Source organism: Pygocentrus nattereri, chromosome 2 (genome assembly GCF_015220715.1).
Source record: "Pygocentrus nattereri isolate fPygNat1 chromosome 2, fPygNat1.pri, whole genome shotgun sequence".
Lineage (NCBI taxonomy): Eukaryota > Metazoa > Chordata > Actinopteri > Characiformes > Serrasalmidae > Pygocentrus > Pygocentrus nattereri.
The window spans coordinates 18,651,511-18,665,127 of record NC_051212.1 but is presented as its reverse complement, the minus strand read 5'-3'; the positions used below and the strand labels follow the sequence as shown (position 1 = coordinate 18,665,127).

At 41.2% G+C, this 13,617-nt stretch overlaps 1 protein-coding gene across 9 annotated transcripts in view; it reads left to right on the top strand.

Annotated features, from left to right (window-relative positions):
• Positions 1-13,617, top strand: part of kdm6ba (lysine (K)-specific demethylase 6B, a) — a 109,441-nt gene that overhangs the window by 86,505 nt on the left and 9,319 nt on the right. For 5 of the 9 annotated variants that reach the window (XM_017682095.2, XM_037544623.1, XM_017682098.2 and 2 more), the window contains 8 exons: positions 8,449-8,549; positions 10,767-10,859; positions 11,008-11,131; positions 11,416-11,511; positions 11,606-11,813; positions 12,120-12,371; positions 12,698-12,862; positions 13,014-13,544. In XM_017682095.2, the coding sequence (XP_017537584.1) occupies positions 11,013-11,131; positions 11,416-11,511; positions 11,606-11,813; positions 12,120-12,371; positions 12,698-12,862; positions 13,014-13,544 (1,371 nt within the window). In that variant the 5' untranslated portion in view covers positions 8,449-8,549; positions 10,767-10,859; positions 11,008-11,012. The remainder of the gene's footprint in view (positions 1-8,448; positions 8,550-10,766; positions 10,860-11,007; positions 11,132-11,415; positions 11,512-11,605; positions 11,814-12,119; positions 12,372-12,697; positions 12,863-13,013; positions 13,545-13,617) is intronic. The other 4 variants (XM_017682097.2, XM_037544635.1, XM_037544634.1 and 1 more) reach the window with 1 other exon arrangement.

Genomic DNA, 13,617 nt, shown 5'->3' with positions numbered 1-13,617 from the left:
ACTCACTTTTTAGCCCTGTTGTATGATTTTAAATCTCCAGCAATCACAGATTCAGATATGGATGTTAATGAATTAAAGAGAGATTCAGATATGGATGTTAATGAATTAAAGAGAGGACCAAAGCAAGGGGCCTGTACAACTTATTGGTAATAATACAGTAATAATGTAAGTAAATAGAGGAGATTTGCATGAGGGTGGTGCTGATGATGGATCACCAGTGGGAGGGTTGTGTGGAGGTTGTGTTTGTGTAAAACATGTGTTGTGGAGGTGTCTGACTGACTGATTGACCAGGTGTAGTGGGAAGGGGGGGTGTAGGATTGATTCTGTTGTGTGTATGTTTGTGTATAAGAGAGCTGATGAATAATTTAGGTCAGTGGGCTTGCTGGTTTGCTTATTCATTTCACAATACCTCTGATTCTTTCATTGAAAGGGAGGATGAAAGTGTGATTCAACTACTTTGAACTATGTGATAGAGTAGACACTGATGTAGATGTTAAGTCATGAGCTGAGCTGGTGTGGTAATTGTTACTGAGCTCATGAATGCTGTCATGAGCCTTATTTGAGCTGGATTAGTATTACCCAGGGATAACCAGTAATTTGAGTGATTATCAATGACATATGTAAATTTAATCCCGTACAAATATGCAGCTTTCGGTAGTTTTTTATACCTGTTGGAAACAATCTCAAGATAATGCGATAACAAATCATGTTAATAGACAACAGCACATATTTGGTGACTGGGACAACAAGGATGCCAAAACTGCCAACATTGAGTTCATTTATTTTCAAGTTCAAAACAGAACTACAGTAATCTAGAACACCATTTGGTGGTGGCCTGATAAGAAGAAGAAAAATGAATATCTTAAGTACCTTTTACAAAGTGATTTCTGTCTTGGGTGCCAATTGGTAAGCCTTCTTTATTAGCCTATTGCAAGTCTAACTGACATGATCTTGAAGTGTTTCTTGTTTATTTACTGGATTTTTAATCTTACCACTCAGTCTTACCCTGCTGTGAACTATGACATTTAAATCCAGGCTATCTGGGGTAATGTGGGGAAATTTCACAGATACTCTATCCTGCATGAATCAGCCAGTTAAATCCCTTACGAATTACACTACAGGGTCTCCTGTGATAAAACAAATGCATCTTGATTAGAGCTATGATCATCAGGTCACTGTCAGTTGTTTGTACTGCCTCGGGTCAGAAATTAGAGACTAAAGTGAGAGGAATGAAACACACAGTCATGTGGAATTCGTCTAGAACATGTCAAGTTTGTGGAATGTGTGTTAGGATAGCCCTTTATAATAAAAAAAAAGATGTTTTTACCATTTGTGTCTTACTGATGGAATATAGCTAGAGACAAAAAAAAAAGTAGATGGGGTGTTATAAGGACACATGTTCTCATGACTCATACACACCAAAGAGAAATGTTACTTTCAAACTGCCTGATATTTTCCTTTGTCACCTTACCGGCTTGTATTACCTCACATTTGGTAGGAGTCCAGCCAAGTGTGCAAAAAAAGAGAAAGTGAGGGGAGTGGTAGTGAAACTAGAGCAGGAGAGACTGGAGAGAGTGAGAGAGCGCAACGGAAACAAATACAGTCATGTTTCTGTGAATCAGTAAAGGAGTAGAATTCTCTCCTGGCCCAAAGAACATGCGTAAAGCTGGTCATTTGCGTAATATCGTGGGGGAGACATCACTGAGGAGGGATTGTTTTCTAACATCTCACATGCACAAAAAACAAACACGCTCTGTCAAAGCTCTCTCTCTCTCTCTCTCTCTCTCTCTCTCTCTCTCTCTCTCTCTCTCTCTCTCTCTCTCTCTCTCTCTCTTTCTGTATCTCTATGAATTCATTTTCACTGCTTGACTCTGTCTATATATGGTCAGCAGTTCGTTTATCTGGCCTTCTTTCATTTGAAGCAGATTGAATATTTGGGATTCCAGTGCCGGTCATGTTGCTGTGGCGATGGATCTGACTGTCCTGATTGGCTGAATCACTCTTCAACTTTTTTTCAGAGCGTCAAACAGCAGTTGCTTCGGCTGGCTGCCATGGCAACCGTTGCCTTGGGGACAGAGTCTGAAGCCCAGCTCTCATAGGTTTTGTTGTGTTCTTTTTTGGTAACTAGTCCATGTATCCGCCTGTTTGTGCATCATGCTTCGCTTTCTTGGAAATAAGGGGCACTGATGTAGGAGGGGGATTTTGGGGGGCTGAGTATAAGCGTGCACACACACACACACACACACACACACACACACACACACACACACACACACATGTACACTCATTGATGTTCGGCATCGCTTTGTTCCAGGAATGAAAAGGTAGGAAGATGGTTTTAGGGTAATAGTTTACAAAAACAAGTGTGAGCGATTGATCACCTTGTTCCACTAAATGGAAAAACATAAGAAACATAACTCATGTTTCTCTGAAAGTTCTAGACTCGTACTTACTGTGAAACAGCCTGCTTTCATGCACAGATGGTCATGCACAGCACTTTAATGTGTGTGAGACGTTCACACATTGAGTCACTGTTCTACACAGGCACAGACACTCTCATATGTGCTCTCTCTCTGTCTGATTCCAGCAAACTGGCTTCGCTGAGTTTGACGGTTTTGTTTCTTTGAAAGTTGTTTTGTCTCTTTCATTCTTAGTATAATCACTGTAGAAGGTGACTAACTGAAGGGATGTTTACTAGATCCTCTCAGCTATCATATACTGTCACAAATCATTTTTTATATAAAAGAATAAGTACTATTGGATCATTTCTATTGGTTCAGACATGAAATACATAAAATATAAAAAGGCAAAAAAGTGAGTATTTTTTGGAGATTTTGATGTAACAGTGATATCACTTGTATCTGCAGTAGCTGGTCTTTATTCAGACTTTCTTGAGGTTTATACAGATTCCAGCTAAAAGCTTTGAGGGAAAAATCACTCCTTCAGCTCTCACTCAGACAATTTGCGTTCCACAGGATGTTAGTATGCTCCCCCTGCCCCTTTAGACCTCCTCCCCTTTTGGGAGGCCCACTTCCTGTTGCTCTGACGACAACTTCCTGTCTCATCACAGCCTGGCTCTTTGTTCTGCTTTTTTAATGCTTGCTCTCACTGTCTTTCTCTCTCTCATTCATTAACACACACACACACACCCATTCTTTTTTTCCCATGTGGTGAAGCAGTTAACATTAAACAACAGTACGACAGCAGGGAACTTCACTTCGCATTAACTCAGGCCTACGGGTTTCAGGATGTCAGCAGTACTGTGTAAACATTTTTGAGGGGGAAAAAAACACAGTTTTTTCCTTGTACTGAATCCTAATTTCTACCCAAAAGCTTGTGTGAAGTGATATTGTCTTTATGATTCACTGCATGTGTAGAAATAATTTCTGTTGCCTCTTTTTTAGGTAACAGTATGACTGATCTTGCCTGCTCTCATACGTGCCACAGTGTTTACCACAATGACAGCCCCAAACATGGGTCATTTACTATTAACAGCACTGGGCTGCTGAGAAAAGCATCTGGTTTCTCTAAATAAAAGCTTCACGTGTCACAGGCTAGAATTTTCCTACTCAGAAAACGAGGTCAGCTGTATTTTCACTGCTGCTGATAACATAAACACAGTTCACTCATTCACATGTATAGTACTGTGTAGTAGTCAGAGATCACCCTTTATTTATTTAATTTCCAGTTAACACGTCAGTTAAGTACAGCTTATTCATTGGCTACAACATTAAATATAACATGACATTGTATTTGCATATGCAAGGAGAAGTCAAAGGAGAATCATAAATATTAAATGACACAGGAAAAATGGGACTGCAGGTCCAGTGCAAGACCTTCTAGGCCACCAAAACTGTCACTATCAGATGACGTAGTACTTAAAGCTTTTTTCTTTGAGAAATACAAAGAAATGAGGCTCCGTTCTTGCTTATGTGGACAGATGTTTTTGTCAGCCCTTCAAAGACAGCTCAACACTGAAAGAATGTGTGGCTGACAGGAAGCTGTTATTTAGAAAACAAAAAAAGAAAAAAGTTAAATCAAGCAAAGAAGCTGCTGGTGTTCCCAGAACAATTGTCTGACCACCCCAGAGCCCAGACCTTAACATCGTTGAATGTGTGGGATGACGTAGATCATGAGAAACAGAAAATGCAACAAACTTCTAAGACTTAACTTTGGAGGTGTGGAACAATATCAATACAAGCGTTATTACACGATATTACACAGTTGTTGAAGCTTCTGTGTAAATTTTTGGTTCTTTCATTTATTCATTGTATTTAGTGGTTGATATGGCTGAAAGTGAAAGAGATGGAGGGTGGTCTCTGATTTTTGCACAGTACTGTATATAAAATCATTTAAAAACATTAGGAATGTATTATTTTGGCACTGTTTTCAAATGACCAACAGTAGGCCTGCTTTACTGCGTCTGTGTCCTGAGTTGAACTCACTTCTGTGTTCAGGATGTACACTCAGTGTGTAGGAGCATGTGGGTGTGTGGGTTGGGAAGGCAGTGATGGCATCATGATGATGATGATGATCCACCTTGCATCACTGGCAGAGTGCGGCAGGCACACACACGCATACACACAGTGAGGGCAGGGAACATACCAGCTCCACTGTGACGTTATTTCCGTGTGTGTATGTGTGTGTGTACCCGATCTCTATCTAGTTAGTTACATAATGTCCAAATGTGAACGTTCACCCACAGGCCCTTCCGACAGCCTCCTCTACATAAGAACATTGCTTATTCTCTCTCTCCCTCTCTCCTTTTCATCTTCCTCTTATCTCATTTCTCTGCTCTGTCATCCTGTAAGCTATTGTGCTGTCATATGTGTTGTCTTCTTGTCTTTGTATCTCTCCATAATTTGATTGGTAATTCTCGAGTTAAAGTTTCTCTTTGATCCTTCATAAAGGTGATGTTGAAGCTTCTTACCACAGTCAGGTTTTCTGACGCCTGATTCGACTGCAGTCAGCGTCAGCTATTTCCTGGGGATTGTTTTCATTGGTCATGCATGGTTGATGACCACCTGTGGCTTGGCACTGATTTGGTTCAGTGTTTTTAGGTGCTGAGCTGGTAGCTGTGAGGACAAAGCTGATGACTGGAAGAGCAACTTGACGTCTGCTGTCGTGGGGATTTTTTTTACCCTCAAGGCTGATGTGTAGGAGAACAGGGGATTTACTATTATGATGTCATTATAAACATAGGATAATTACAAAGTTATAAAAGATGATTTAAATAGAATGGAATTTCAATATAGCAATGTATGTATAGGTACTTGCTTGTTTATAAGCATTGATTAGTGGTTATTACTATTATAACTATTAACTAAAAATATTCATTAAAAGTATGTTGTGACAATCTGATGGGACAGAATTTAGACACTTCAGATACTGGATGATTGAGCTGCTTCAATCCACAGTCCAGGAGGCAGTAACATTTATGTTGTCATTCACCAATAACCACACAACCAACCACAATAGAGCATATTTCTCGAACTTTCTGCTGATAATACCACCCACATGGGTCATTTTCACTCTCGGTTCTGGCTAAATTTTTGGTTACAGATTCCCCGATTCGGCACTGCCATGAAAAACCCAACCTATTTACTTCACATCCTGTTTTTGCTATCATAACAACAAAGCAGTGTTGAGTATGATGACGAAACACTTTTAGAAATTCCCGACGCTGTCATTCTAAGTGGTCGCCCCCGATCACCTGACCGTAAGCAGCATGAAAGCACAATGGGGGCGGAGTCCGACATGTGGGGTAAGCCCTGTATTCTCCATCTGAATCATGGGGGTTCCCCAAGATACTCCCCAGACAGGCACATGCACATGATCTAAAATATGGCGGTTGACAGACAGTGTTGTTTGTTTTAATCTTGATGTCTGTGTCGTTTCCAGTAAACACAGGCATTTGGATAAATTACGATAACATAGAGAAATACAATATATGTGCTAGTATTCTGCTGTTTGACACACTGTTATAAACTGATATATACTGTTGCAGATGATTTTATAGGCTCTTTGTGAAAAGGAGACTGGCATTATAGATACACACTTCAAAACATATATACATGTATATGTATGTGTGTATGTTTGTGCATATATATGTATGTATGTGTGTGTGTGTGTGTGTGTGAGTGTGTGAGTATACTTTTGAAGTGGTTATGTTTCATAATAGCCTTGTTGTTATTGCATAGCAGCACAACACTTTTTGATTTGTTGTTGTTACTCAGTCTGAGGTATAGAAGTTGGCTAGACTATATGTATGCAGACGGTGGACTAGTTTCAGTGGTGAGTAAGCTGTGTGTATTCTATTAATACACTCTGACTAAATGTGACTGCAGTCACTCACTTCCTCTGGCTATCTTGAGCACAATATCTCTGTTTCAGTTAACCTAGAAAGGCATACATGCACACGCAGCAGAGTGAACGGTAGAAAAACCCACTTGCTTGTACAGGCACACTGTCACCTCAGTCTTGCCCTTAATTCAAAAAGTGCACACACATGGAAACATGCCGGATCCCGAGAATGATGGTCTATGACCCCTCCTGCTGCTCCACCCCTCAGTTTTTCCTGTCACACACTTTTCTCGTGTGATAGTTGGCTTTACACACCAAGCCCTTCCTATGAGAGCATGGGGCGGACATGCTGTTTATCCAGTTGCTTATCAAAATCCCTCTCACCATTGTGCTAGCCCTTTAGGCATTTAGAACTCCAGTGAGCAGCGCTACATAACCTAGCTTCATTTTATATATATATATAAAATATTTGTAGATGTTTCTTGTCAATTACTTGTCAATAACAGTTGTACCAGATTGAATTTTTTGGTTAAAAGTTCTATTGTGAAACTGAAGAATTAGTTGGCAGCCTTAAATCTTTGCCTTGTGGTTGAAGTCTCTAAATTTTAATGCTTGAAGTAGCAAGGGCAGTTGCCAAAGGAGGGGGAAAGGAAAAAAATGACTTCCTTTATGAAGTCTGTAAACATATAACAATTTCTGGTCAGAAAAAATAAAAGAGGGGGAAAAAAAGATAGTCCTCCAAACTGCTGGAGAAAGCATCTATAAAGCCTGAAATCAAAGGGGCCTAAGCGCTCCAAATCCACATGACAGCACACCCTATATTAGAATGCCAACACATATATATATATATAAATAACATTCATAAAATGTGTAATTAGCATTAAGAAGAAATATAAAACTTTATTTATATATGGTTACATTTTGCACATCATTGGCTTTTCTGTAGAGTAATAAATACATAGAGTTGAAATAGCAGCGTAATTTAAGTCTGCTCTAAGCCTATAGTTTTTTAAGCAATTATGTGGTGGTGATACCATTGTGATTCCAATATCACTGTGCATCATTGCCGTAATACTGCATCCAACTAGGAGTCGCAATTAGTTTACTACAGCTGGCAATATCAAATGGTTGGTCTGCACTGAGGTTAGATGGGCTTCTGTGTTTTTACTGAAACTAACACAAAAACACTAGCAGCTCATCCTCTGCTGGGCTCTATATGGGGTTGCATGTTGTGCACTCACTAAGATCCCCATATTTTTGTTGGGCTCCTACTGTTTAAGAAGATTATGTGGTTTGCTTGTACAACATATTTAAACTTTCTAAATGTTCCTAAGTAGCATATCTTTAAGAACAAGTGGCTTAAGACTGTTATCTAGTACTTACAGCCTGTAGATATGTAGGTCAGGACTAGTTGAAGCATCTTCCTTTTCTCACAGGCACATGAGAATTCTACCCTGCACATGCTGAACTGTTTTTGAGTTGAAGAATGTAGAATTCAGGGTAGAAATAGGCTACGTTTATACAGCATGTAAAAGTGGCCCAGATCCATTTCCGATCTGCGGCAGTGCGACTTCAGTATCTGAATTTATGTAAACTTTTATTTCAGTCCAAGTCGACATTCATCATAATTTCTCATTGCTGAGGCTCAAACATTTAGGCTGAGAAGAAGAGACTCATCACAGCCGCTCTGTGTTCAAAGAAGTTTAGAACGAAGCGGCCGGAGGAGACAGATGCTGCAGCGTTTAAAGAATTTGTGGACGTGACCAAAAAAACGAGCCTTTTTTATGACAAAATCGAAAACACTGCGGGTGATGAGCCCAACTGTCGACCACTGGAACTTCATAATCGCTCCTGTGATGCGGGCGAAGATGACACTGAAAGCTCCTGGAGCGACAGCCGTTCTCTGGCCGTCATGACTGTTTACCTCCAGACGAGCCGCCTCGTGAAGCTCTGTTCTTTTGCACATGCGGGTTGGTTTAGGAGCTGATCTGCTCAGACTGATGTTGCATACAGATCACATTTAAAAGATACTGCGAACTGCCAGACAAAAGAAATTGGATTTGGTGAGAAAATCAGATTCAGGCCACTTTTACCTGCTGTGTAAACATAGCCTTAATAACTCAAATGAACTCTTCTCTTTTTCAGTGATCAAGGCCTGCCTACTTTGACAAAATGATTGGCTGCCAGAACTGAAGCCAGCAGTCATTGATATTACCGGGAGCAAACACTAGATGTTCAATTGAAAGGTGAATCTCGTGTGTGTGTGTGTATGTGTGCGTGTGTTCTTGACACATAGACAGCAAATTGGTGTGAAATAGTGTGAGTAACAATGAACAGCAGCATCATGATTATTTCAGTCCTCCTGAAATCTAAATCCAAAGCTCCTGAAATATCACAGGGCTTATAATAGCATGGCACCCAGAGCTGGAGAGAATGAGAAGCAGTGCGGACACTGTGGGCTCAAAATATTCGCCACACACGCGAACACACTGTCTGACTGGCACTGGTGAGCAATGATGTCTCATCCACACGCTTGCTGTTTGCCTGTGTGTCACAGCTATCTTTGAATAGTGCAGCATGTGAGTCTGTCACAGCTAGCGCAGTGTTGAATAGCAGGGTCTTATTGCCAGAGTTTGTTCTTTTTTTTTTTTTTTTTTTGTTCACTGTGAGTTGAGAACAAATCCTCTGACTCTCATCTTCAGACTCACCTATGTTATTTTTATCAACCAGCTGACATTTTCGCTGTACACCATATGTTTTATAATAATCATTTTATTAAAGTATGATAAGTTTGGACAAGCCCCAGTATATTTATGTTTTACACACTGCACTAAATCCAACTCAGCAGGTCTAATCATGGTCTCTTCTTAACAAAACATGCTTTTGTTCAGTGTTAAGTACTAACAATGTCCACAGTATGCTTAGAAAAGCATTATGAAGCAAAACAACACACTAACACTAAATACTGTCATGTTGTCCACCCCAAGTTACTATTAAAACTTGGTTATCCCTCCTTTTTTGCACAAGGCCAGTAGCTGTGCTAAGTGTGTCATTACTTAGTGCCTAATGAGTTGAGCTGCCTTACAAACATGCCTTAAAAGATTTTCTGGTTCATATGGTGCAGGTCAGCTTTGGCAGCATTTTAATGAGGTTTAGGGCAATAGCAAAAATGTAATACCACAATGTCAAGAAGTGCCTATGTGTGTGTGCTGAACAGTCTAATTTATTGTGTGTGTGTGTGTGTGTGTGTGTGTGTGTGTGTGTGTGTGTGTGTGTGTGTGCTGAACAGTCTTAATTTATTGTGTGTGTGTGTGTATGCATGCATGCATGCTTTCATCCGGTCTGTGTGCTTGTGTGTTTTGGCTGTGTGGGCAGGTGCGTGTGGGTATTTGATATGAACACAGCCAGTCCTGTCACTTGGTCTGGCTCCCTGAAGAATACTGTAATTTTAGTCCCACTTTTTTTCCTTTTCTTAATCTATTGCTCCATCCTGTTCAGCCCTTCTGTTGTTCCTTGCCCCTCCTCCCTCCCTGTCCCATCTCTCTCTCACCCGCTCACTGTCTTTCTCCTCAACACGCCTGGCCTAATGAGATTAGCCTTGGTGTCTTTCTTGTTATACACACAAACACACACAGGACCAGAAGCACAGTGCACACTCAAAAGCTCAACAGAAGGGCATAAGCTTACCCACACACGCTCGCTCACACAAACACAGCACACACTACACCGCTGGCTTGGCTCCAGAAGCCCTCTCTGCCTCTCCTTCACTCCCCCTCTGTTTCTCTCTCTCTGCCAAGAGGCCCCAGGAAGGGTTATAATGACCTCAGTGCACTCATCCTATAGGTGAACTCCCACTAGCCCATCTGCTCTACTCGCACACTCCCACATATATTGCACTCACTGCCCCCTACAGGCTGCCTGTAGTATTAACACAGCTGAGACCTTCTTTGTTTAGCTCAAGTATTACATTGACAGCCATTAAACAAACAAGTCATTTGGTAAACACACACAGTCTGAATGAATGATTAAAAAGAAAACATAGTCATTGTTTGCTTTATTGAGTCCATCTAACTATCTAACATGAACTTGCTACAGCTTGTCAGAGCTTGTCCTCCTACTTCTTTGTTATGCTACCATCTGAAATTTTCCATACAAGTCATTACAACATAGTCATTAGAAACAGTGAAGTGACTCCACAGCCCCTAAATATATAATGATCAACCATTTAAGACTTAGTCTCATTCTGTGATTAAATGGCATTGGTCCAACTTAATGTGCTGGTGGCTGCAAGAGTAATGTTTAAATATAATAAGTATATGATCAAGTTGTTGTTTTTTTTTTTAAATCAGCAGAGTGTTAGATCATTTGCATTTAAAACATCTGTAAATTGTTTCTGTGGATGCTGTTTGAGTGTAATATTCTCTCTAAAGAAAATCCATTGAAATCTTTCTTTGCCTCTGCAGTTCTCAGGAGCAGCGGTAGACAAGTTCTCCTCAGTGTCTGTGTGTTGCCCTCTCTCTGCTGCAGTGGAGGGCTTCACGCACACAGGTAGTGTGGTGAGTAATTGCAGAATCAACATACAGATCAATACATGTCTTGAGACAATTTGGTGTCAATTTATTTCTGGCATGCTTATAGTCAGTTTACCCTCAGCAACACTCCGGTTGCTAATATTCTCTTTTTATTACTATGTGCTTTTCACAGGCTGGATGCATCACACAGCAGAGCAGTTTGGCGCGCGCAGCACACGGGACCCTTTCCCTCTAGACGGACTCAACCGTGGAACATGGGCTCCCGTGAGCAGCCGTGCTTGGCCTCCTCCTGCCAGGTAGGCACACCAACCCCTATTCCCCAATGTCCCTTCAAGTGAGCATGCTCACATTTTTCTGTCTAATCTATGTAGCATACAGTTGATTACCACAGACAGTAATTTTGACGTTTCTCAACACTTAGAACAGAAAACCACTGACTTAGCACACTAAATTTGTTTTAGTTTTTCTTTAACTAAAGGAACATTTTCTTAAATGATTTTCAGTCAAATTCTACAGATGCAACAGATAGAGATTAGGTTGAACTTCAAGTATTCCTTTATTCTTTTTTTTCTACTGACAGGTGCTCACCTGGTATCAGTCAATCCCAGTTCCTCCCAAACATCCCGCCCAGTCACATGGCAGGGCTGAACCATCCAAGTAAATTCTTCAACAGTGGGTGAGTGTATGAGCACAGACATTGTCACAATGCATAATTTATAATAACACATGTTGGTTCTTACTTCTTTGTATGTATGTGTCTCTGTAATTAGCCCACTGGCACGCGGAGGGGATAAGCTAGAACTGTCTCAGGCCTTGTTGCCAGGATTACATCGGGTACCACCTGCTACACCCAGGCCATGGGAGCCGATTGGTCAGCATTATGATCAGTTGCCCAGTGATGACCATTTCCGTTTACACAACGGATACAACACTGGACCACTTGCACACCTTACCGCCCGAGCCAACCAACTATTGAAGGTGAGCGAGATGCGCGTTCAGTATGATCACATTTTCCTATAATTAAATACAAACCTAAGCTGAGACTCTTGGAACAACGTACAAGAGTATTCCATAGATTAAATGTCATAAGGAGTTTACTTCCACCATAATATGTTTATAGTAATATACTTTTTGTTTGCAAGCTTTTCACATCCACTTTGTAAGTTCAGAACAAATGTTTAAAGTTCATAGAAATTAAAATGTATATTTTATAATTCTTTTATGTTACTTCAGCTTTGTAACATGGTTACTAAATACATGCTGCTTCAATGTTTACTCTCTCAGTATGGTCCCCTTTCTGCACACCATGGCTCCAGGCAAATGCCTCCTCTCTGTAATGACATTTGGGCACAGTCCCAGCAGCAGCAGCAAGCACCACCAACTAGGGACCCTTACTCTCATGCTAGCCAGTTAAAGCGGTCAGCACCTCCATTGGGAGAGCAATCTGTCATTCAGCATACCCCCCATCCTCAGAACAGGCCTAGTGAGGATTGCCCTAGCCCGAGCAAGAGGAAGAGGAGCTCAGAATCTGATCAGGTAAGGAATGACACATTAGAAGATTAAAGAAGCGATTTCCAAAAAACAGATTAGGTTATGTTGGTAGCTGTTACTGCATGTGTATATTTAGCCCTGTCACATTTCCCTACCAGGTCTACTTTACTACTGTGACATTAAGCCCTTTAAATCAATACTATGGAGCTTGTACACAGATTTTTATTTTATGTACTATTTTTAGCTTTACTCCAACTGCGAGCTTTGTCATGAAAATTGTTCAGCGATGCCTTTAATGAGGATGACTATTTTTCTGCTAATTCTTTCAGAAATGTAACATTGCTTTTGATCAAGCACCATTTTGTTTGCAGCATGGCGCTTATCAGTTCCCTGGACCAATTGGATCTTCCTTGTCCTCACTGCAGCAGCCTCAGTCCCACTGTCCCCCACAAAAACAGGGATTCTGGAACCCTTTGCAAAAGGGAAATGCATCCTGGAGCACAGCTGAACGGAAGGTGGAATCCACAGAGTTTCAGGTCAGTAAAAATGATCTTATTAATAATAACATTCAGTTATAGGGATCCTCCATCATTTAGGATGTGTATAGATCTGAATACATTTTTGTTTGACACCACAACTTTAATTCACATGTATGTCTGGTTTACTCACCTCACTGTTCATTCACAGGACTTGCGCAAACCAGGAATAGATGACTTTAGTTACAAACAGTCCCCATCCTCCAAACTCTCACCTCTCTCTCCACCTCCCATTTCCACCCCTGGAGGTTATGGACAAGGCAGAGGTCCTCCAACCCAGCGCCACAAACCTTCTCTGTCACCACAGTCTATGGGGTCCTCTTCTCACAGTGCCCACCTAAATGACCGAACATACCCCTACCCCAACAACAAATCTTCAGCTCAGACTCAGGGGGAGCAACAGGGCATTCCTTCCCACAGAGCGCATGATTCTGGGGTGAGCGCCACTCGCAGTCAAGCACCCCCTCCACGACCTTCACTAACACAGTCTAACAGGGATTGCCCTGCCCCCACACCAGCACACCATGCCACCGTGCCTTACAGCCACCCCAACTTCCAGCCCCATCCAGGGCTGGTCCACACCACCAGCTCTTCTTCCAGCAGCAGGACACAGGCCACAGCACCTCAATGCAACTCTCAGAAGCCCTGGAAGAACCAGACCAAACATGGTCATCATATTCCAGTGAGTGCCAGATTCAGTAGAATAAACAGCACAACCAGTTGATGTATAAAATTATGATTTTTTTTTTTTTTTT